Raw genomic sequence first — 24814 nt, 5'->3', positions numbered from 1 at the left:
TTCAGTGATTATGATGGTCTCTAGAAATATTTCAAAGCACCCTTGATACGTTCTTTGTCCGTAAAGGAGGGGATCGTTTGGGTGCTCGAAAGTCCTCTATAGAAAGCCATTGGTTTATGCGTTGGCATTTAAGCAACGGAGAGTGTCAGTTCAAGAGATATTGTAGTAAAAACGTACTGTAGAGGCCTAAACACTCTCCAACTCATACCTGAATTGGAACAATCGTTAATAAGCAACAGTGTGAGAGCGCGGTTTAGTATGCGATCGAGACTCGCAGGGACCACAATGATTATGTATAAAGCGGAGACATACCTGGTGTTGGCCAGTCTCATCATTTGCGCCCATGGGGCGTTCAAATGCGAAGTGAAGACTCAACAAAGTATTTCAGACTATAGATTATCCAGTCGAGCCGTGCAGGGAATCCTCTTCAAAAATGGCCAAGGAGGTGGCGGATTTCAGGCAATTGATTGTGTATGTGAAGGAACGTCCAGGGTAAGCGCTATGACAAAGCCACTTATAGATTGACCTTAAATGAGTATTGCTTAATGTGCCCTCTTTTTTCAGCACGTGTTTGATGATGACCTAATTGAAAAGTTTCCGACTTCTGATCCGAAATGGGAAGACTCGGCGGTTTTACGGGTTCGGGATTGCAAGAACTTGGAACTCGACCTTTCCGAGTATGACGGAGATTTGCCCCAAACCTTGGACCGAGGAGCCCTCATAATTGAAAATGTCGATGAGATGAGAGTCCTGTCCTTCAAATACGGCTTTAGGAGCAACGAACCTAAGCGCAACGAAAAAGCGGTAATTTGAGCTTCGTTTGGAGTCGATCTCGTGCCTGCTTGTCTCTTAATAACGATGGGTCCATTTTGCTCATTGCAGTTTTCCAGCATCTACTTTAGAAATATCAATATGACGGCGGGTACCCAATTGGACTTTGAGGAAAAGGTCGAGGTTTTGCTCCATCAAGTGAGAATGACTGACGAGAATTCAGATCCATTAATCGTGAAGAGTACCAATAGCATAAAGGGAATTAACCCCATCATCAGAATTGAGGAGTGTCAATTCAACTTGGGCGACAATCTCCAGAGCAAGAGGGAGTACTTCGAGATTGAAGTGATCAATGAGCACCAAGTTGAAGATAGCACGTCTGAATGCAGCAAGTACTACGACTACGAAGGCGAGGTCTACTTCAAGCGAAACACGTTATCCAAACTTGGAACCGGCCGGTTCTATGTGAATGGAGCCTCCAAAGTAATTGTCGAGGACAATCTCATTGAGGTGCTTGAGCTGGAGGCTTTTGAAATGAAACAAGTGGAAGAGTTGGATATTGTCCGCAACATCATCCGTAACGACCGGGCCAGGCCCTCTTTCAAAGTTGAGTACGAAAAAGACATCAGCAAATGTACCAACCAGCCCGACTTGCCAGAGGATCGAATCAAAGGAAAGATCACCATGAACCGAGTTTGGAGAGTCAGGAAGAGCATGGCCGAAGTGGCTTTCAGCGGCTACTCGGACGAGGAAAAGTTGAAGATCGCAAAAAAGATCAAGTTGGAAGAGAATGCCGGCTGGGGCTTTTGTCAATGTGCGGAGTTGAATGCCAAGGAGGATCAGGCTAACCTGTTGATCGAAAACAAGATCCTCCGGGACTCAATCTGTGCGTCCTCGGTCACCGGTGGAATCGGAAAGCGAAAATCCATTTGTGCCGGCAGTCATCCTCGACCATTCTTGGGCAGTCTCTTGAATGCGTTTGGTTTGGATAGTGGAACCCCACGGAACGAGGTCGGATTCTTGTTCCCTCTCTCTATTGCGTGGACCACCTTTGCCATAGGTATCGGTAGGCTCTAAGAGGACTCCCTTGTTCAACTTTGCTTCACGTTTCTTTGAAATTGGTCTCGGTCATATTTTACGTACACTTTATTCGACTATGTTCGCTTAATTTTGAAATAAAATGAAATTTTGGGCTTTCAAACGCAATCTCGTCGGATTTGGTTGGAATTATTCACATCACGTCGCGAGAAGTTTCTGCATCAGACGGGTGACTAAGCAGCGGACGAGTAAGATATGCAAATGAGTGTGGTCATGTACAATTAAATAGAGATCGCTTGCCAAAAATTTCACGTGTTTCGTGTCCGACACGTCACGATCATTGGCAAGCCGATCCAACATTATTTTTGCAACAAATTGGATGCCAAAAACCTGCAGCTTCCTTTTGCCCCTCCCAAAAAATTATACACCCACGAACATTGTAGGTAGCTAGGGACGCAGATTGGACGATTTCGTCCGGGTGTCTCTTGAGAGCTCGGTCTCTTTTTGCGCAATCATGAACAAGTTTTCCAATGACTTCCTGCTGAGCAACGTAATGCGAAGAACTCTGTCAAATCTACAAATTTTCGACGTGTAGCCCTGTAAAAGAAGCACCCGTTTAGCTACTCCGGATATCATGTCTACATATTTCATCAATTGACGTCGATATTTCTCTTTATTTGTGTTCTCGCATTGAGCCATGCTTAAATCGTTAATCATCATATTAAATGGCCACTAGGTGATTAAAAATCCATCGTATCCAATAGCCAAAACAAATTCTACTGCATTTATATTTGCTGAGCATAAGAGTCACCGGAAGGTTTATTCAGCAGTTTTTAATATACTACATGAAATGGGCCTTGATGCCAATACACAGGAACCATTTTTTTCGTTCACTTAGATCAAAAATCATCAGTAATCGTATCGTAAGGCATTTGTCGCTTCTCTTCTGTCCTAGTTCTCCATTTCAAAGGATGCTGCTCATTCAAGAGCCAGAAGAAACAATTCGAGGCATCCATGGTTAAGGCAGCGGGCCAAGTTATTTTGAATATCATGGAGTTCTAAATATGGAGTTATACGCCCAGAAATATCGGGGGAAGAGCAAATCTATTAAATCTATATCAATGGATGTTATGATAACAACAAAAACAAAGAATTTGATCTATTGAGACTGTTATGCTTGAGAATTCTAATTAATGGGTTGTTTTCCAATGAGGACCTTGGTCAAATGGCTAAGAAATGAAAAGGGTCCATCTCGGTTCATTTCAAAAGTCCTGATACTTACGTTCCATGCGTTCTTTACGTATTGTACAGTAGGTTGATGAAATTATATTGGCTTGGTTTTTAACCTTGAGCATTTTTTGTTGATTTCAAGGAAACTGGTCAAACCAGAAAGACGCCAAATCAAGTTAGAGTACTAATAAAGATAAAAATAAAGTTGAATACCCGGGTCACACTACCCATAAGATGAATGTTTCATCGCCAATCCAACGACGTTGGTGCACAAACAATTAATCTTCTCCATTAGGAGGCTTCATCAATTGGGAAAAAAGAAGTTCGAGTATGCCCCTCCTCTTTTTTCATTTATTTGTACGCGTTGAATTCGACCGCATCTGCCTCCTTAGTCCTTACAGCTAAGTTGCATCTTCTAAACAGATTCTCATTAGCAGTACATTTGACTCTAGAGGATCGTCGGATCCGACCTTTTCTTTGTTTTCCTCCTGTTGGTAACTTTCGCTCTCTCATTTGGACAATGCCCATCTTAAAACACGGGATGAGTATCGCGCATCAATCAACTGTCAATAAGACGGATTTTCCTTTATTCAACCATTTCGAATTTGCGCTGTGCATGTGCACCTTGGTTTGAAAGTTAATGGTAGTTACACGAGTTCGTTTTTTGTTTTGGTACCTTGTGTTCGAGGTTTGTTGGTTACAGGTGGAGTAAATGTGAAATAGAAGGTCGGCATGTCCAATTCATATCAAGTAAGAAGACTTGCCGATTAGAAACTATTGTATAGTATTTTGGGTATGAGGTAACAAATCATGTTTTGAACAGAAAACCAACTAGTAGTATAACTTCTGATCGAGTGAAGCGGAAAAGAGTGCATAAACATGATGAATTTGTTTCGTCAACGATTGGATGATTCAAAGTGGCTCCGGAGCAACTTTCCTATCTTCTACATCAAGTGGAGGTGAATCAGTTTTGCCATAGATGGAGAGAAGATCGATGGGCTGCTCCACAAGCTGCTTCAAGTGCACTTGTCCTTTTCAAGCGATCTTGGACGTCTCACGAGTAGGGATGCAGAAATCTAGCAAATAAGATTTAGCACCCAAAAAGGAATTATTTGTTATTTGCAATGTTTCTCAGTTTATTTGCTACCTTTTTTTTGTAGTTGCCTTTTTAACGAGAAATGCCCGAAGATTTAGCAAACTAAGTCATCGACTCTGTGGCGCTAAAAGCATTTCTAAGAACATTAGATTAGTATATCTTTACCTACTTCAGATCTGTTTTTTTTTGTTAAAGGCAAATAATCCGCAAAGGGACAATTTGTTTGGTATTTACCCTTAAAAAAAGGTTGATATCTTATATAGAGAGGCTCTTGAAAGAGGGCTTCTTACGTCAGTTGATTCTTCTCCATTTCTTGTAATCAATTTTTGCTTTCTAAGTGGTCAGGTTAACACAAGTTTATTTGCCAATCTAGCACTGGGCTGACGAATTAGCACTTTTTTTTAATTCTACCTTTCTGTTCTTTTTTGCAATTTCGATATTTTTTTGATTTTTCCACCTGGCTTGCCAATTTTAAGTGTCCTCTGCAAATCATTAGTTTATTTGCCGTATTGGCTGAATCAACTTGCCAATTTCAAAGACGTCTTTGATTTGCCACAAATTTGCAATCCTGTCCATGAGACACTATTTACGACCTTATTTAGGGTGAGGTAACTAATATTTTCACATCTCTTCACTTTTGCAAGGCCACACACACACACCATCGCGTATCATATTATATCAGCAATCAACCTTTTATGTATCTTTTCAATGAAACACATGGTTCTCAAATAGTTGATAATGGTTGCGGAGAGTGAAAAATCGAGCCCGTCACTGGTTCACACATTTAAATCATGTCTGGACATTCAGCGGGGAACAATAAAGCAAAACATTGATCACAATTAATGACAAGTTTTAGAACCTTACGAAGATTATTAGATAACACTAGACCCTTGACGAGCCAGAAGATGTCATAGGTATGCATTTAATGAAGGGTCACCTAATAATCTTACAGGAGCAAAATCAAAACTGTTTTTGCTGTATTTTCGTCAGTGTTTGACTGTGTTGACTGTGTGATTCTACGAATACGATTTACAACTACCATAGGTAAACTATCTTTTGCACTTTGGATGCCATGCCAGACATATTTTTAGCCAAAGACTTTAGATGGGTTTCTAAGCGTTCGATTGATTTAATAGTAGACTCCAATGGTCACAGGTCCTCGGACCATAAAGAGGACCAAATTGAGTGACCAGGCTCAAGAATGATGAACAGACCAACTCTCGTCTCATCTCGGCTCATCTCGTCGTGGTCTTGGTTCGAATCAGATGGATGCTTGATAGCTTTCCCGGATCAGAAAATTCAGACACATCACAAGCCATCAAAGTAATCGTCCATAGATTGATATCTGGACATTGAAATTTGAGTCATGGCGATCCTTTCAAGATACTGGCAGGATAAGAATGATGTTGCTCGAGGTACACCACCCAAAGTCATGACTTTTTCTTCGAGTGTCCAAAACGGGCATCTATTGACACCCAAGCAAAGACTTATCAGGAAAACATGGACGGCCAAATGGGTACCCTTATCTTGCAGTAGATTAGCTTTGCAAAAGGCAATTTGCTTTTTGTCTCGATAATCAAATCAGGATCCAAAAGGAGTCCTAACGTAAATACACTCACACAAAACTACCAAATTTGCTTGAAAAGATTAGAATAGCCGTTTCAAGATGCCCGAGACGGATTCTTTATACTACGTAAAAAGCAGTATCAGGATTTTAATGCCATTTCTGGTTGTTAGAGAACACCATACCCTACACAACCTACAGTAGATGGCGTGACTGCACTTGCCGAGGATCGCCTCACGATCTGAAACAAATCTGACCGAATGCGCTCTCTGTGTCTATTAGCAATAGCCCTGTTACCCTTATTTATACAACTTAAATGTACGAAAGCGCAATAAAAGTCAATTGTTTGACGTTTTAGCTCAATTTTGCTTCATTTTATGATTAACGAGGATAACTAAGAGACTCCAAAATTCAATCAGATCATAGCTAGGTCTCAATCGACTCAAAGTCAAATGAAGAAAAGGATCCAATGACCAATGGAAGTAAAATTAAAAACATTTTTGTCATTAGTTCACGTTCATGCTACGATTAATGACCACAATGCACGATGAAGATAAGAACATTATCAAATATTTTGGAATTCATTTGAAATCCATTGAAAAACAAGGGTTTCCCCAATTTCAAACTCATTCAAGTCTTTAATACGTTTGAGGGAAAGTCAGGTGGTCCAACTTCGAGCAGAAGTCCTATCACGCCATCACAACGAGGTTTGTCTCATCTGAGGCGACGACTAAATAAATCTTTGCCTACTTACCTTGACTGGTAACCATCCCAAACGTTAATCTACCAAATTGAAGCCGTCTTTTAGTCTCTCCAATGAGCCTAATACCAGCACAATCAGGTCCTGTTTATCTAATAGATCTAGTCGGGTGTCTCAAATCCGTCTCAATTTCGTCGTTTTATTGACTGACTGACCCCCACGAGATTTACAACCTAACCAGCAGCATCCAGCTCAGCTGTCATTCAAAATGTCCAAGATTAAAGACTTGTCTCCCCTCTATCTCAAACGCATCACTGTCATCAGCCAAAGCCAAAAGCCAACGGCGGCATCCGACCGACTCCGACCAAGCTCGTTTGAGTTCTGGCGACAAGCTAACCACATGAATTGAACTTCCAAACGAGTCCCTACCAACCAATGGCTAGGGCGAACCAACGAGACCAGCGAGTGGAGGAGCCGAGCAAGCACTACTACCATGATTACATTTGACATGTTAGGTAGTAGGAGGTGGTGTTACTGGATTCCATGTCAAATGTCACATGTGGAAAGAATCCGACCAATAAAACCTTGAAAGATTGAATGCTAAATGAATATTCATGACGGCCCAAAAATAATGCCGGCGCTGAATGGGTCCAGCAATAACGAAGCGTGGCGGGAAAAAGAAGAGATCAAACCATATCACCGCCTAGGGAAGGCCTAGGAGAACAGTATGTTGATTTTATCGGAGGTCATATGTATTCAAGGGAAAGGGCCGGGGCCTGTATGTGGTCAAGTGTCCAGAGAGGCCGAATCTTTGCCCGCGTAATGATACCAAATGAACACCTACTGGGACCTTTCAACCGTGCCTTATGCATGCTTATGGGGTCATTATGTATCCGCTAGAGATGTTGTAGTACATACCAACAACATGCAAGTACGAGAGGAAGTTATAATGCAACTCGTACGCCCAAACGACACGGATGAGTTTTTTTTCCACTTAAGAATGGAAGAATCACTCGAGAAGTTTGCGACGACGTCGGCTTCACTGAAGGATAAGACCGAGTGACCGATTTAGTCCGTCGATATGGGAGCTAATTGTGAAAGTTTTGGTCATCTAAATTAATTGGGAAGAGGGGAGGGAGGCTTGCTTCTTCGGAAGCGGAAATGGCGAAAAGACGATGATGCTGGCCGGACTTTGCACTTTTCTTTCCTTTTTTAAAGGACAGTAAATTTTGAGTGATGATCGTAAAAAAAAAGAAGATCGCGAGGAAAATTGTGCAAAAATCTCGGCAAGGAAATTAGAGAACATCTATCTTCCTATTGCGAACCCATCACAGCGTGAGTGAGAGATGTTCTACGTACAGAAAGAGCGTCTTTGGAAAGTCTTGAAACTGAGTGAAGAGGAAGCTCATTTCATTCAATGATTTCCGCCTCAAATTGTTCAAGATCTCGTCGTCATCTGAGATACAAGAAATTGCCAACTTCCTTTGCTTACTGGGTAAGAGTGTACTTTGCTGCTTGCTGCTCTGGTATTTCTTTCGCATCTATCCCCCTTGGGGGGTGTTGGCTTGTCTTGCTGGGAAGACGTGCCAAAATTTCCACCCTCATTAAATCTTGAAAATAGCGAAATGGTTCCATCTATTACACTGACTCCTCGCGACCCTCCTTGATGTGATTGCCATGTCCCTTGTCAACTTTTGGGCGGCCTTTTTCCACGGAGCAAGGACAAAAAAGAAGAGCCTTCAAAGGTCGTTGCTTTGCATGCGCACAGATGCCAAAAAGGAAATTCCCTATGGAACTGTCACTTCTCAGATGGCCATCAACTCCGCCGCCACAACAAGAAAGGGGCTCTTTTAGCTCCGACTTAACGAGAGAATGATGTCACTTTCAAAGGGGAATGTGAACGAGTGAGTGTGCCCTACGCCACATTCTCCCAATTGTATTGTTCGCCACTCATATTTGAAGCGAGATTTGAAAAGGCTCATGATTATCATTCCCAAGTCGCGGTGTGACAATGCATAAATACAATTCTATCTGAGTATTCAATCAAAACATCCGCTACTGTTGGGTGCGTCGTACTCGTACTAACAACATCAAGCCAGGTTTCAAGAACTTTTCTCCCTGCCTTACTGGAAGGAGGGAGCCTGTGGGTCTTCCGTAGTGCGCAAGTGTGTGGAGAAAGTAAAATTTGCACAGTAGGTCGCTGTAAATATTTCACACTCTCTGAGGAGTTCAATGAAAGAGACCACTGTCAATCAAAAGTGAAGATGAATAGTCCAGGAGACTTCGAACTTTCCTAGCCACTTGAAATCCTCTGCATCCCAAAAGTCGTTCTCGCAGGCCTCTTAAGTGCAAAAGATCGCTCAAACCATGGCTCTTCTTCCCACGCCCTTGAAGCTTGTCCAAGCCAAGTTATCCCTAAATGGGTGAAGAGCCTTTTAAAGAGTGTTCTGCCAACAGAACAGCCAACTCAATTTCATTCTCAAAAAAAAAACCGAATGAGCTCGTCACATCCTAACGAGACTCCAAAACCCAATCCATGTACGACATGAGCAAATTAGCATCAGGAGGAGGAAGAGGATGCAAAGAACTGGATTGCCAGTCCTTTGGAGGAAATTCTCCAGACATTCCTGAACGTTTCCCTGACATTAATTTACAAAGAATTCGTCTAGTACCTTGGCTATTTTGACATCCAACGGTGACCTTCGGAAATCGGAAAGTTGACGTCCCAGTTCAGAATAATTCAATGGAGTTGACCATAAGCATGCCAGGTATGCTCATTTCTGAAACAATTTGGATGTATGGGCGAAAGATTGGGATCATTCAAGATTGGCCTCGTGCTCGGTGGACCGGCTTTTAAACGGCAATAAAGATTCGTTTTTTCCGTGTAAAACATTGAAACACCATCCAGGTCATGATGCCAAGTCATGATTCCACTCCCAAGATCCTCAATCACTGGCATTCATGTTTTCGAGAGAAAACTTGGCATCTTTCCCGTTTGGAGATATCGCATCCCACCAAAAAGTCGAATAAATAAAATATTTCCTCTGTCACGAGGCGTGGTTGAATAATTGCAGAATTAAATCATTGGAGAACGGCCTTATATGTACAATCGGATAACGATATTTTCTAATTAGGACCCAAACTGGCCTCTTTAGTGGCATCGTTCGTATCAACTAACAAGTGAGCAAGAGGGGACTCAAATTATTCATTCAAATTACAGGTCGTCACAACATGCTCTTTAGCACCAACGTGTTCGATCATTAGCGGGCCATCATCTTTCTCACCAATTTATGGCTACCTTCTTTGACACCATTGAGGCTGAAAGACTTTGAAGGTAAGAACCCATTGAAGATGTTCGAAAGGCATCATTCTTCAATGACTATTTTGCATGTACTGTGGCTCCACGTATGAACGATGAACGATGTGCCTGAGAGGGTCTGTGCATCCAGGATGACCACAGCAATCTCCATTGATTGGCAAAGCCTTTCAAATTAGCACCTCAAATGGTTTTACAGCCTGCCTGACCACTCCGGCCTTACCAGCTCAGGCTGAGAAATGAAAAGAAACGCGTTAATTTATAACGTGCTCTTCTCACAAGTCATGCAAGGCAGAAACCCGACACGGTCTTTTACACTGTCCTTACGGCTTAGGAACTCTGAAACTCTCTTTTAATCAATGTCTTTGAACATGAAGATATTTGATTTATTTGTCTTCCTTTTACCCTTGTGCATTTGAGTATTGGATGCATTTTGAAAGACTTTTTTCTTGAGACACACCATTCCATGACACAACCAACTGGGAACATGTCCCGTTTCGCCAGGCCCATGTTGAGTTGCCTCTTGGGAGGTCTGACGACTCCTTCCACTTTCAACCATGTACTTTTGTAAGGCTTGCGGCTTTACACTCATCCACATTCGTCCGGATAATTTCCTCGAGATAATTTCAATCTCTCGTGAACGATCCTAAGTATTTTCGGCCTCAAATGAATCATGATATGCCAGCTTACCTGCGCTTGAAATTATCGTCTTTTCGGTTTTGCAGCTTTTAAAACATCTGTTCTTCGAATCCGTTCGAGGGCAGTGAGTGCTTCAAGTCACAACTTTTGCTATTCCATCCCGAGATTCTAGATCCCACCGTATCATATACATGCAAACAGTTGCAGAGTGCGGTACAGGCGCCAGGCATCACTTGTTTGTACACTTCAATATTATCTCTGACTCAATTCAAAGTCAAGCCGCAAAATGTAAAGTAGGGTGGGCACAGTTTTCACGATATCTTTGTCTTGGAGTGAGCACCTTTTAACGAATAATGTGCCATTGGTTTTCGAGCAATTATTTTCCACCTTTCAGGTTGACCCTGCACTCTGCGCGATCTTGGATGCACGTTCCTTTTTTTCCTGGACCTGTACGAAAACGCACGCGAGACGTTCTCTCGTTCACTACTCAAACGCGACTGAAACCAGTTGAAGCCAAGAAAACAATTCGACACCGCCGGAAAAAAGAGAGAGTGATCGTTGGCTGCCTCCCCGTACAAGTAGTTCTCGTGGTGTTTTGCGGGGTTGTGCCCCACCGTGCGGTATTAAAAGGCGACGTTCGACGATCAAAATTCACATCATCATCATCATCATCATCTTCAACAACAACATCGTCATTCTTACCCTTCCTCCGAGATCACACTTGGAGCTTCTTTTGGCAACTCGAATGGCATTCACTCCAATGGGCATTTAACCATGGGAAAGAACATGATACAGTTGACTCTTTTGTCGGTGCAAAAACAGAGTCTCAGAGGTGTTAATAAAGTCAGCTGGATGCAATGGTAGCCAATTCCAGAAGAAAAAGGGTGTCAGCACTACATAGATACGTGTGCACACACACATATACATACAATGACGCGAATACTACCAGTAAAATTGTTTGTTCGTAGTAAGTTGAGTAAATTATAAATTAGACTGGATATCGCATGCGTGCCATTTTGCGGATATGGTCCGGTTCAGTGCGAGCTTGTCTTTCTACTAAGGACTCTCCATGGCAATCAAACTTGCATTATCTCGGAATTTAACACGCAAGGGCCTCAGCCAGGTTGTCTTCCTGCGCATATAATTGGATAAACTTACGAACCAGCCCACAAATGCACTATCGTTCTTCCATATTGGCAAGAATACTACTTCGTATGTTATCCACCCGGTTTCAAGCTCGATCATGGTCTTTAGTACCGTGGCTGCAATCGATATGCTCAATTATTTCGCTCACGAGAGGGAATTTGTCACTACCGAGCTCTCGTTGACAAAAACCTTTTGGAAATGTATGAAGCATTCGAAAAAATTGGTAGGAGAAAGGAAGTTACCTCTGAAGCACTCAAGGGTTGCGTGTCCTCACTTTCGTTGCATAGTATGTTTGAAGGAATGTTTATTCGAGAATCCTGCTGGCTATAATATGTTCTGCCATTTTTTGCCCTTTTCTTTCCAGACAGTCTGTATTTGACACAACAGGGTGGATTATGAGGGCAAGTTTCTCTCAAAGAGTAACTTCTATGCATTCGTATCAATTAAAGTCTGAAAACACCCTGTGAGCAATAGTGGATAAAATTATTCACTCCACGGGTCAGTGGAAGTTCAAATCTGATGTCTGGGTTTCAATTTTTACAACCCCTGAAGAATCGCCCTTGACTCTCTAGTTTGACACTGCGATAAATGACACGGCCTAATTGCAACCACCTTACTTGGAATGAAGTTTAGATGACGGCTTTGGTTTGCTTCCAAAAATATCCAACCTCAAAAAAAAACATGCAACGTATTGCCAAGCATGGAATTCGTTACAGTGCGTGTCTGAATCCATAGCATCACAGAATGCACAGGCAATTCCTTGAACTACCCATAAAATGAATTGCAAAAGCAGATTGATTGGATGCACGAGGACCGATCTTGAACTCAGTGGGTTTCTCTTCGTATTTTTGGAATGCATTTCTGAACTATTGTCTCTTGATCACACGGAAATCTTCTCGAACCATTCATCGTAGTGCTCAAATTTGACTGGCTCTCTGTCTGATTAGGCGGCTCGATTCACTTTTCGTACTTGGAGTAATGGTAGTTGTGGTCGTACTTGGCAGTTTATTTCAATCTCAGTGATCTTATTTTTGAATGAAATCGCTTATTCTAATTTTTTGTCGATTGTCGATGACTTCACAATATGGAAATTAACAATGTCTCCTGAACAATGGGCACTTTCTCTACTCAATACTCACGACAGTCACATCTTAACAATTGGATGATTGTGCGAAAAGGAAATCCTCAAGTATTGGTCTACTACGGTTTGAATTTTCAGTTCAGGCTCTTGAAATCTCTTGAGCCACTGAATTGATCACTGATGTTATATTCAGAGAATAAAAATCGAACAAGCATAAAATATAAAATGAGCACCTGGTTTTTTTCTCAGAGGACATAAAAAAAATACCAAAACCAGAAAGACAATTGAAACAATACAAACGTTTCAATTGAATGCAAAGACTCTTCGTCCTCGCCAAGTAGAAAGACGGAATCACAACCCTTACGCAAAAATGGTCCAAACTAATGGTTAACAATAGTGTCAAGCAATTGGGTGAAGAAATTGAAGGATTTGAAAGGTTTGTGATATGCCACCTGATACCGGCGGGTTTGTTTGAAAATGGAAACATTTACCCATCGTAATTTTTCACCGAAATTAGTGTATTTTTACCTAATTTTCCTCTCTTCTTAATCTGAAGCTAGAAAAACACCAAGAAGGTTTGGGCAAAAAAAAAGTTCACTGTAACCGTTTACACTGTGGCAGCAAAGTGCGTCATTTTGCATTTCACGTAATCATGTTTGATTTCATACCTTTGGTCAAAATTGGCATTCCCATAGATGCTGGCAAGCCTACGCAACCACCCAAAAAAGCTTAATTCTAATCAGTGATGGAGCACATTGCTTAGCTTAGTTATGCCAACTTCTGTTTGGCTCAATTATGCGACGCAAAGGACCGTATCCTGTTTACTTCGTTACCTAACCCAACGAAAAGCACCCGGAACAATTGAAAATCTAGTTTCAAAAATATTGGGGAGAAAATTGACCAGGCAATCCCTGAATATCAATGTAATGATATCTTGCATCTAAGTAGTCTTTAAAGTTAGATCAGAATTGCCTGATCAGGTCACCTTTTTCAAACATCAAGAAAAAAGCAAGAAAAAAACCGTGACCACTTCCATCAAGTTCCATGAAGTCCAGCTCCTAATACCTTGGGTGTTAGACTGAATTGTAATGTAGTGTAAAACCAAGAGGCGATTACTTAGTTTATGAAAGAAAAGAAATCGCGCATGTCATTATTTCATCATATGATTAGAAGAATCCACAAGCGTCCAGGGACTCTACAGTCACATTTTAATAAGACGTAATAAGATTGAAGCATTGATTAGGTATCCCTGAAAAATCCAGGTTTGGTGATTTTTGAATAGATCACTCAGCCGGCTAAGCCTTGTTATTGTACGTACACCCAATATGGTTTCAACGAACCCAAGGCGTCCTTGAATGGACCAGATAAAAACTAAAGCAAAGTGGTTTGTGCCTTAATGGCAAACGAAACGACCATAAATTCAAAAAACATTGGCTTGTCCACATTTTTATTATAATGGGTATTGAGGAAGGGTATGCATCTAAAAAAAACAGAAGCTCAAAAGTGTTTTGGTTTTATAGAAAAAATGAGACTTTAGATTTTTCTCCAGAAGTGTTTATGACTTGTATTTTGTTATCCTTGGTATGTGTTACTTGCAGTGTCTCTCGATGACAGGAGAGTTGCTTCTGTGCCAAAATAACGGGCAAGGGGTAAGGCACAACGACAACGACGACGAAAAAGAAGAAGCTGCATGAGGAAGGACCAAGCTGGAAATGTATTTGAGCTTCTCGGCCAAACCCCAAGAGCATACTCGTAAGACCCAAGCCACTCAAAGAAAGCTTGGAAGGTTGGTCATATTTCTGAGAAATGCCTGTGGTGAATATTTCAAGGAAATTGAGCACACTTTTGTTCCATCTCATTGCCAGAACCATCCATTCCCTTGGGTCTCGCGCGAGTTTGCATTCAAAATTAGCTGGGAACCATTTTATGTCTACTTTTCAACTGCAGGAGCCAAGAAAATGGCTCGATGCACTGGGAGGTACATTTTTGAATGGGTTCCATTCTGAGCTCGTCATCAGTGATGTTACTAACTTGCATTATAAATACTCGAAATTGCATAAAAGCTCAGAAATTCGGAGCGTCCCAAGAAACTTGTAAAAAAGATGAAACAAAACTTGGCGCGAGGAAATTTTTAAAGTCACTTGAATTCAAGGATCATTTTGTTATTGTTCATACTCTGGTGGTTTTGTCTCACTACCTCGACCAAGCTGTTCCATGAATGGAAAAACGACCATTGTTGAACCAAATATTCTAGGAGAGGCACGTATTTCTCGCATCCTCGAGCTTTAATCAAGCATGGTTTCTCCAACAACATGCGGTAAGTAAGTGCCTTCATGTACAGTATCATAGAAGTTGATCACGATACTTGAGACTTCAATTATATTTTTATGTGCCGTCATAATTGAAACCAGAAAAAAATCACTTAGGTCGGTACACCAAGTTTGCAACTCGTGAATATGATTCTTTTTGCTCTGGTTGAGTATTAGCCTTATACGATCTTTTCCCCTGCCATATCGTACAAACAATGGTTATATACGAGGTATTCTTGCTTCTACTATGACTTGGCGATGTCTGTCCCGGCGTGGTTTTTCCGTCGTTTTTACTAGTATTAAGGCTGTGTGGTAATGATAAAGCAAAGAGTAGTGGTAGCCTCTCATTCGTAAGCACTGTCTTAAGGATTTGGCCTCTCCATACTCGACTCCCAAGAGGGCCATTTGTCAAGGCAAACTTTTTTCCTCATGTCTTGGAAGTCACCACTAACCCACCCAATAATACCCGAGATCTACTCCGACGCTTGCCCGCTTTTGTAGTACCGTATGTACACTCAACACAGAGCACACAGTGGGATGAGTAGTAGTAATCCTTGGAACTTCTTTGGAGCAAAGAATGAAGATGAGTCTGTTCCCCAGAGGAGAATCGTCTTGCAAGAGAAGAGACTTTCACGGGCTTGCCGCGAAGATGGGACAGCGAACAATAAATGGACATACGGTGTAATAGAGTCGTTGCCAAATATATACTGGAACTGCCCGAGCAAAGTTAAGGCCGTCGTCCCCGATTTTGGACGGAGTTTCTTTGGTCAAAATCGAGGTAAAAGAAAATGTTCCCTTTTTCCGGTTACAAAATCCTGAATCCCGAATACTGGTACTATGTATTGTAAACAGTTAAACCAATGGGACAAAACCTCGCGTTCACGAAGTTAGATGTAGAGAACGAAAAGGTTTTCAATGGAGCTAGGTATATATTTAAATTTGCATTGCTTGAGTTCTACTAGAAACATAGATATCGGTACCAAATTATTTTCTTTAATCATTTGTTGACTTATTAACCCAATACAATGAAGTTCAGTCATGCCACCCTTTCACTACCAAGTGAAAGAAAACCTTTCACGCACTCATTCTATGAAACAAACTTGTAATTCTAGTTTATTGACTTTCTAACGAGTGACAACCTTGAGGGATTCTAACAGCCTTGCTTTGTCTAGCGAAGTGGGTTTGAAGAATTGGTTTCGCCTCTTAGAAAGTTCCAGCCCTGCTACTGGCAAGCACTACCTACAAGCGAGTCTATTGGATCTTGAGGTTGGCCTACCTTTATCGGCTTTTCCCAAGGGCAATTGACTACAAGACACAGATGCCAGGCGATGATGAGGCCTTCGAACACCCCCAGAGGAACTCGACATTATCGAGGTCTGGGACTTTTGGACACTCAGCACGATCGACGCGTCTCGGCCTCCAATCAATCTTTCCTCACTTTGAAACTGGAACAAGTAAAACACAAGCCCACGTAGTAGTAAGTGGATCATTCTTATTGTACGTATGTATTGTTGTCCATGAACAAACAGATATTCTTACCTGAGATCTGTCCCTCGAGGAATCCATGGTGCCCCCACGGGATATCCGCTTACGCCCCAACAAATTATCATCAAAGCTAATGCTGAATTTGTTCCCCGGAAGCGTCATGGATCTTCCCTCACCTTTAGGCTGAGTCACGATGGTGGCTATCCCACGGTTGTTGACAGGGTATGCCATGTCATTGGAACTTGGAAATCCATCGAGGAACTCGGCAGGAATTCTCTGGCGAGAGAATCCCATCGGAGATCTGAAACGTATGCTCATGAAAGAATCAGAACGCTAAGATTAAACGGCATGAGCAAAAACGGATAAAACATCGGGTGGAGTACTCCTATTTCATATGAATCTGTACACAGTATATAGACATATTCCTTTGGCGCCGAGTTAAAGGCCTAAGGCCTGAAATCGACCAATCGATTTCAGTTCTATGATTGAACATCAGCCTATTAAAGTCGAGTGGCCTTGAGCCAATTTAATGCCCAACGCTCCGGAAAACAATGACTATGATGAGACTCTCATAAAAACGAAAATAGTGGTAGGCATAGAGCGAGCGAGAATGGGGGCAGAGGAAAAGCTTAATTACGGAAAATAATTCATGAAACAGATCTCAAGCCCAAGGGAGAATAAGATCTAACATGGCATGATATTTCAACCATTGTTGTTGTGTTGCTTTAGGGATTCTTGACAGTGTTCCAAAAGATCAAATTCATTTGAAAATAAACCGAGCTGTCACGAAATAGGAATAAATCATTTTCCTTGCAGAATCAAGTGGACACAAGACACGTTTTCTGAATGTCACGTACAATTTCTGTTCGTGTTCAACCTTTTCTCATCAGATGTGTCCTACAGTTTTAAGGAAAGCCCTCTTTATAGCGAACTAGTTCACAATGATAATCCATCCCAGAGCCCATTAAAGTTCTTATTCCTGCTCTTCCAAGTCAAGGACTACGGACAAAGTAAGTAGTACGTTATGAAGATATTCCACTCTACGTACGTAGGCCTATGGGCTCGTTTTATTACGCTGAAGCGATTCGAACTGGAACGAAATGGAATGATAATGAAAAATATGATGGCCTATCGGAAGAGAGCATATTTTTGGTATCAAGTTTGCCTTCTTTGAGTCTCCCGCTCTCAACCTTGTTCTTGGTTTCTTAGTTGGCTAGCAAAAATATTTTTCCATCTCTTAGCGATGTTGGAACATTTTTATGGCCCACGGCCTTTTGCCAACAATGCCAATCGCTTTCTACTAGAAAGTTCTTGCTCACTGGAGAAGAAAACAAATTGAAAAATTGCCAACCAAAGCCAGGCTAATTTTTTGCTCCTTCCAACAAAGGTTGATCACTTCCAGAAGACTCATCGAAAAGCGAGTGAGTTAAATCTGTTTTGTTGGCAAGCAAAGCATGATCCGACCTTGTATCCGGGGCACTCGACATATGTATGTAGGTCTTTTGACTTGGCAACTTTAGGTAAATACATTTGAGACAGTCTCAACATACCTGACAGACCCTTTGAAGCTGTTACTGCTGTCTGATTTAGCTGCCGCAGCAGCGGCCGGGCTTTGGCTTGACAAGCAATTACCCATAATGCCACTTCACTCATTCACTGTTACTCATCAGCACCATAACCTGCTGTGTTGTTGTTGGACAGTGGCAGGTTGTTTGTGCACTTTTACTCGACTCGCAACTTTGGACGAAGGGCTTGAACAATGGGCCGGAAATTCATGTTGAGCATGGCTTAGGCTGTCTGTAGGTTGGATCCAGAGTGCATTTCACGTTGTATTTCACAATTCAGCTGGATAACAAGAAGGCCTCCACTTGATCCGATCGAGTTCCAAATCGTTCCATGGGCCGAGGCGATGCTTTTGTTGGGCATGATTCGAGGAATGTGGGAAAAGCCCCACCAAGATGGAGTGAATCTGAGACGGCCACTTCAACCCACGTGTAACTTAATACATTATAAGTGGGTTCCTTCCCAGGACGTAAGACAGAGGAGGACAAAAGCAATGCCAAAGAGTAAATGCACGATGCAAGTGCCAAGGACTTGCTTACTGCAGATCGCAGGCTCTCAAACTGACTCAAACGGACTCAAACGGCTCGCATCATTTTTTCCCGTTTCGAAAAGCCTCTCTTGGCCTCTCCTCAACCCACCGGGAGACGTGGAGAGACGTTGAGAGACGTAGAGAGTGGGAGTGGGAAAGAGGAAAAGAGGAAAAGAGAGTTCCGAGGTCGGCTCTCTCTTCCTCTCTCTCTCTTCCTCTCTCTCTCGCTCTCTCTTCCTCTCCCTCTTCTCCTCTTTCTGTCATTCTCCTGCCATTGCGTGCAAGCAATCGTTCCTTGGTTCGGGGCGTTGAGGATCATGGGCTTCTTCCTCGAACTTGAGAAGTGCGGAGGAAGACATGGAATACGTCCATGTTTCCTGATGCTTCCTAGTGATGAGCGAGACCGTGCCTTACAGGAACGCGACGAGGGCGACTCTGAAGCGACCTTGCTCATTCATGTTCGTAACTCGGTTCCATGATCCCGTGGATGTGTGTGTTCCACATATGTCGGACGGATCCCATTCGCTCAGCATTTGGGAAGAAAAGATATCCTCTATGGTCGACACGGATGGCTGCGACCTCTGATGTGTGGCCTTTAGAATACAAGACAAGGCTGCTAGGAAAAATTTCCTTTTTTTCCGGCGAAAAGAGCGAAGCACAGTTCATGGAAAACTTTGAATATCAATTCTGCGAGGATTGGGCATATCAGAGCCGTCGGAATTGGTCGGAATTCCTGGAGTATCTCCAATATATAGTGGCATTTTGGTACTGGTTTTCATCCCTCGGGGGGGGGGATCATGGTGTCGTAAGTATTTAGAAGAATACCCAAGTTTCAATTCCACCACCACAATATCGGCGCATTATGAATGTGGATACGAACTTCACCAGGTTGGTTTCCCCTCTAATCGTCCGTCGTAATGTTTCAGAAGGGAATTGTGCCTTTCAGAAAAGCCTATTGAATGGGAAATACTGCAGAGACCAATAGGTAGGGAGATATGCCTTTATTCGGGAACAAATCATTAACCTCTCTCTCTCACTCCCTTTCTCACAAGATGCTTCAGTAATTCTAGCTTCTGGCCAGACCTCAGTCTTCATGGATCCACAATCTCGGCAGTTCCTTTCAATTCTTTCGTAGTATAGTTTACTCTCGAGACGGGTTTGAAACTCTTCAGCTTTGGAACACGGACTTTCCATGAATATGGAAATCAGTCAATTCTATCAAACTTCAAGGCCTTATCGTCCCTAAGGGTGGCCGTGTGTATCAAAGCACCTCTCTCATTCGAATCTAATAAGGGCGACGTCTCACATGATCCTTTTGATTCAAGATGTCTGTTTGGGGGATCCAAGCATCTGATGATTACGAACACCACATATTATCACTCCGGCTGACTAGATCTCCCTCTTCTTTGTGGATCTCGTTATATGGACAAAACATGCTCCTGAGGAACCTGAGCGTATGTATTTTTGGGTCCACGAGATTCAATATTGACTCCTGGAGTTGTCTGCCACAAAAATAATACGACCACGTCAACCACGATGAAGCCATCAGCAAAACGGATCGGACAAACATGTATTGTGCATTTATAATAGTACGTACACACAGTGAAGAAAGGCAATGTTATGTACAGATCTGGCCAAGGCTCAAGCTTCTTGGGTTTCAACATCATATCACTTTCCATAAGCAGACACACCCTGGCTCAGACTCAACATTTCAATCTCGGATATAAACAGATGATGAGCTGAATGTTGTTCCACTTCAACTTCTGAAGAACTTTCAAAGGGTTGCCTTGAAAGCGGCTTTCAGTGGGTGGTGCACTTAAAAATATGACATAAGTCCATTCGAGCAATTCATAAAGGATATGCTCCCTTGATCGAAATGGAAGAACCAGTTTGCACAGAAAGCTGCCCTTATATCATTTTCCCCTACCAACATGGCGTTGCTAACATACGTACAAATGCATTCCTTATCTAGGATTCTCTAGCAAGTTTCCGCTGGAGTTTGTGCTGGCGAGAAGATGTAATCAAATGTCTGAGCCAAGGCTGGGCGGGATTCGAGGCATTTGGGGATACTATATTCCGTTCGAAATGCTTTTCGTGTTGGCTTCAGTTGAAAGCTTGAGGGTACTTACACAAATGTCATAAACTTGAACGGCTTGATTTCGAACGGCAGCTATTCAAGATGTCAACGAGGTTAAGAAAACAAATTGTATGACGTCATATCATATTTACTGTGAAATACAGATCGAGCTTCGGGCAATGCTACTCGAACTTACTCTCTGTAACAAAGAAGCGAAAAGTATGCCGAATTCCTGATTTTTATTAGGTCTCAAACTCGTTAATGCCTTGTATTAGATTTGTTGTTTTTGGTCCTATTTTGGTGGAGTTCCAACACAGATATAAAACCCTTTTTCGGAGAATTTCATGCGATTTGGTTTGCCACATTTTACTGCCTTGGATTATTCGAGGGAATATTGGCTGGAAGTTTTCATGTTATGTTGGTAGTAATGAAATTCCCAATAGATACTTGAATTGATTGATCAGTTTTCATGGACATGATACACTTGGCTTGATATTTTATGAATTTTTAACGAAATTATTGAAGTGTTAGTTAGCCCCTTCTATTCAGCACCAATAACATCCTAATTTCAAGATCCGCTATTCTGGAATATGTTATAATTGGAGTGCTAGCTTAAAAACTAACAATGATTACTTGGTAATCAATTGTTTGTTCAATTGCTTGTTCAAAATTGACCTTTATTGAAAAGGCACAGGGTGAGAACTCGTGTGTTTGAAACTTTTTCAAATTTAATCTTCTTTTAGCAAGGTAGTGGCCGAGTCAAAATTTAGCGTTACTATACGGTCGTGTCATGACAAGATAATTCAATATAAAGCAGTGAGAAACAAATCAAAAACCATGCCATACTAAAGAATCATGTCAAATGGATGTTTTGACGACATGGAAGTCGATAAGGGCAAGCTGAATAATTGATAATCGTCCTTTACAATTCATCAATTGTCCCAATGAGCTGAATCATCCCTAACATAACCTCCCAAAAATATTGTCCTGAAAGTGGAGAAACTTGTATGATATTTGTTAGAAAGAAGTTTCTGATAAGTTCGTTGGAAAATGATAATTGTTACCGTGTGAAGTGGATTAGGTGTCATTTCTAATTCAAGCTAACATTATGCACGCATTTTTTCATGGGTCAAATAGAAGTCCTCAGTGAATTTTAATATGCACGTGGTTGTCCAGTTGGTATTCTCATCTTGAAAATACCGTACAATAAAGTGGCCAAGATATTCAATTTAGCTATTTGCTTTCAAAAGCTATGGCAAAAAGCTCAAAGATCTCACAGGATAAGGTCTATTTTCTCCACTGAAATGAAATTGAAGAGCACATTTCTTTAGATCTAGAGATTTGATTAAACTAAAAATTGAGGAAAATCTTTATTGAACCAGAGCTCATCTCTTGGGAAAGAAAATGAATTTATTCCTTATGAATGACAATGGCGATTCCCATTATAAAATTATCACTCCACTTTTTGGCAATTTTATTGACCAACATGGTATCCTCAAGCCCTGAGAATACATAAGATAACCCAATGACCAAAGAACATTAAGTAATCCATCTAATATCTTGAATTAACTATGACTACTAAAGTGACTAAGCAGTGTTGGGCTAACGAGCAAAAAGACTCCATAGTTTTCAATGAACCCATGCTCAGATGCTCAGGTAAAGAAACTTGCTCTCTAATATGTACTATCTAGTCGTTTTTATTGCTTTTGTTGCACTAACTATTTGGGTCACTAATTTCGTTCGAACAATATTGAAATGAGCTCTGTTGTACTAGCACGGCCGAGTTATTTTCTTCTTGCAGACGTTGGAATGCTTATAATTTGACTTTTAATATTGTGCACCCATTTTATGAACATTCCGTTGAAATTCTTCTCCAAAAAATCTCGACCCTACCTTTCTGGCAGCGATTTTTTCCGTTCTTCTTGCACTTTTTCTTCCCAAAACTTTTTCTTCTCCTTCACAAACGTCGACATGCTCGTCGTTCCTGATCTTCAACTTTCAATGCTCACAATGGTTTTTTTACCCTTTATTATTGTACACGGCAATCACAAGCGAATTATGCAGAATGAGTCAAGTTTCACAAATCATCTCAACAGCCGAACTGACGAAAAGATTGATTGAGTGAGCGAGAGTGAATGACTTGGGCACATTCGCCAACAAGAAATGTGCACTCCTCGTGGCCTCTAACTAATTCTCTTCAGCTCAAGATAATAACAAACAAGCATTGGCTCTCTTGCGGCGAACTATTATCTCGACCGAAAAAGTCACCTTGCCATCACATCATTATCATCCACATTGATCGATAAAAGAGTCATTGCATTGTTGTCACTTGTTCTTCCCAGAATTATTCCTGACAATCTAAGAAACGGATACAAGTTGCCGTTAATGGAATGACTCACATGATGAAGCTATGGTATACTTTTGAACAATTTAGGGTTGAATCTCATGCATGCTAAGTTCATCACGTCGAATTAATGGGACTCAGCAAAGCTCTTTTATTGAGTGTACACTACTTCCATAGTAGGGAGTCAGATGGAAGAAAGTACTGCTATGTTGCCCAAGCCTTAGACTAAGAGGTTTTGACAATCTTTAGGATCATCATCAACAGGAACTCTAACCAAGCAACAACTCACGCCCACATAGTTTTCATTCTGCTGCTTCGGCGACGATAACCTTGGATATTCCGAACATTCTTGCCTCGTTGACTCTGTGTACACCGTGTAGCATCGAGTGACGTGGTTTTTTTTTATTTATTCTCTCGAGATTGTAAGAAGAGAAGGTTGGATTCCTTTAAAAAAAAAGTACTTGATTCTGAATTATCATCCTTTCTGGGACAAGGTGAAGTGAGACTGCTGGAAGTATCGCTCTTCTAGTGTTGAATACAAGTTGCAGTATTTTCCGGAGCTTCCTCAACAAGAACAAGAGAAAATGTGATGGCTGAGAAAGAGCGGTCGGTAGGTTATTTCGTCTGCTGATCTTCGTGTGTCAATTTCCGGAGAACATCATGGCCTCCTGATAAGTGTGATTGAGAGTGCAGCTGTGAATGAGAGCACGAACTCGAAGGCCCTTATCTCAGCACGGTCCAGCTTGTCAGATCCAGTAATATCAACTACAAGCGTAAACCCTCAAGGAAGGCTGGCCTCAGATGAATCAGCCCTCATACGAATAGCACCACTATACCTTGATAAGAAGGCAGTTATTTGGCTTTTGTGCTACATGATTCGACATCTCTAAACATGTTCAAACCTAAGGTTCCAACCTCCAAACCCTATGAGGGTCCAGCCATTAAGCCTTCCAAACCTCCGCCCAAGCCCAGTAAACCCTCCAATCTCAAATTTGTTCGGGCCCTTTTCCCCTACGAAGGTCAAGCGGACGAAGGAGAGCTCTCATTCGGCGAGGGAGCGCTCTTGTTCATCATCGACGATCAGAGTGATCCCAATTGGTGGAAGGCACGGTCTCAAGGGAAAGAGGGTCTCGTGCCGGCCAATTATCTGATCAACAGCAATGGTCAGTCCCCATTCGAACAGAACCCCATACATGATGCCGCTCGTCGAGGGAACATGGATCTGTTGGAGGAGTGCATTTTGAACAAGATCCCGGTCAATGCCATTGATGTGGCTGGTAATACGGCTCTTCATTGGGCGGCCCATTCGGGTCACTTGGATTGTTTAAAGCGAATCTTGGCCGTTCCTCATGTAAAAACATCGCTCCGGAATCGCGTGGGGGACACGCCCTTACACCATGCGGCCTGGAAAGGACATCATCTTTGCGTTCAGGCGTTGCGAGAGGCGGAGGCCGATTTTGAGGCATTAAATGAGGAAGGTCAGCGACCTATGGCCTTGGCACAGGAAACTGAGACACAGAAGGAATTCAGAATTTGGCAAAAGGTCCGAGAAGGATCTGTTAATCAAGTTAATTGCGATTATAACGCGAGTGATTACGAGTTGAGTGATCAAGAAGACCAATGACAGCGACGATCTCAAGCCAAAATGGGCATATGTGTTTTCTTTTAATTGCATTATGTATCCAGATTCATTGATAATTTCACCTAATTACATACTAAACCAAATGTAAATTCATAACTCATAATCTATAATACACAGATTTATGGTTGCTCTGTGCTCAAGAGACGGTTGCGATGGAAAATGGGAGGACAAGTGGGTGTAGGGATAGGTAGGGAGGATAAGAAGTAACATAACATTAACAACATTTGGGCGAGGGGATATTTTCTTTGGCAAATATTGAGTCTTGTCACCACGGGGGGGGGGGG

At 41.9% G+C, this 24814-nt stretch overlaps 3 protein-coding genes across 8 annotated transcripts in view; 2 read left to right on the top strand and 1 right to left on the bottom strand.

Annotated features, from left to right (window-relative positions):
- LOC131878014 (uncharacterized) overlaps positions 1 to 22684 on the bottom strand; it is a 68878-nt gene extending 46194 nt beyond the window's left edge. For 2 of the 6 annotated variants that reach the window (XM_059223893.1, XM_059223895.1), the window contains exons 1-3: positions 17926 to 18300; positions 16430 to 16676; positions 16167 to 16335 (exon numbers count right to left, since the gene is read on the bottom strand). In XM_059223893.1, coding sequence (XP_059079876.1) covers positions 16167 to 16335; positions 16430 to 16676; positions 17926 to 18011 — 502 coding nt within the window. In that variant the 5' untranslated portion in view covers positions 18012 to 18300. Of the gene's footprint in view, positions 1 to 16166; positions 16336 to 16429; positions 16677 to 17925; positions 18450 to 22437 lie in introns of those variants that run through there. The other 4 variants (XR_009372940.1, XR_009372939.1, XM_059223894.1 and 1 more) reach the window with 4 other exon arrangements.
- On the top strand, positions 120 to 1977 carry LOC131878021 (uncharacterized). The gene is made up of 3 exons (XM_059223921.1): positions 120 to 492; positions 565 to 804; positions 883 to 1977. Exons 1-3 carry the CDS (start codon positions 259 to 261, stop codon positions 1846 to 1848), a joined length of 1440 nt encoding a protein of 479 aa, XP_059079904.1. The 5' UTR covers positions 120 to 258; the 3' UTR covers positions 1849 to 1977.
- Positions 22685 to 23338: 654 nt separating the features above from the next.
- LOC131878032 (osteoclast-stimulating factor 1-like) lies at positions 23339 to 24814 on the top strand. Its single transcript, XM_059223932.1, has one exon. It carries the CDS (start codon positions 23781 to 23783, stop codon positions 24510 to 24512), a length of 732 nt encoding a protein of 243 aa, XP_059079915.1. The 5' UTR covers positions 23339 to 23780; the 3' UTR covers positions 24513 to 24814.

The sequence above is a fragment of the Tigriopus californicus genome, chromosome 3 (genome assembly GCF_007210705.1).
Source record: "Tigriopus californicus strain San Diego chromosome 3, Tcal_SD_v2.1, whole genome shotgun sequence".
In the NCBI taxonomy this organism is placed as follows: Eukaryota; Metazoa; Arthropoda; class Copepoda; order Harpacticoida; family Harpacticidae; genus Tigriopus; species Tigriopus californicus.
Note: the sequence above shows the minus strand (reverse complement) of the source record. Positions and strands in the feature narration are given on the sequence as shown.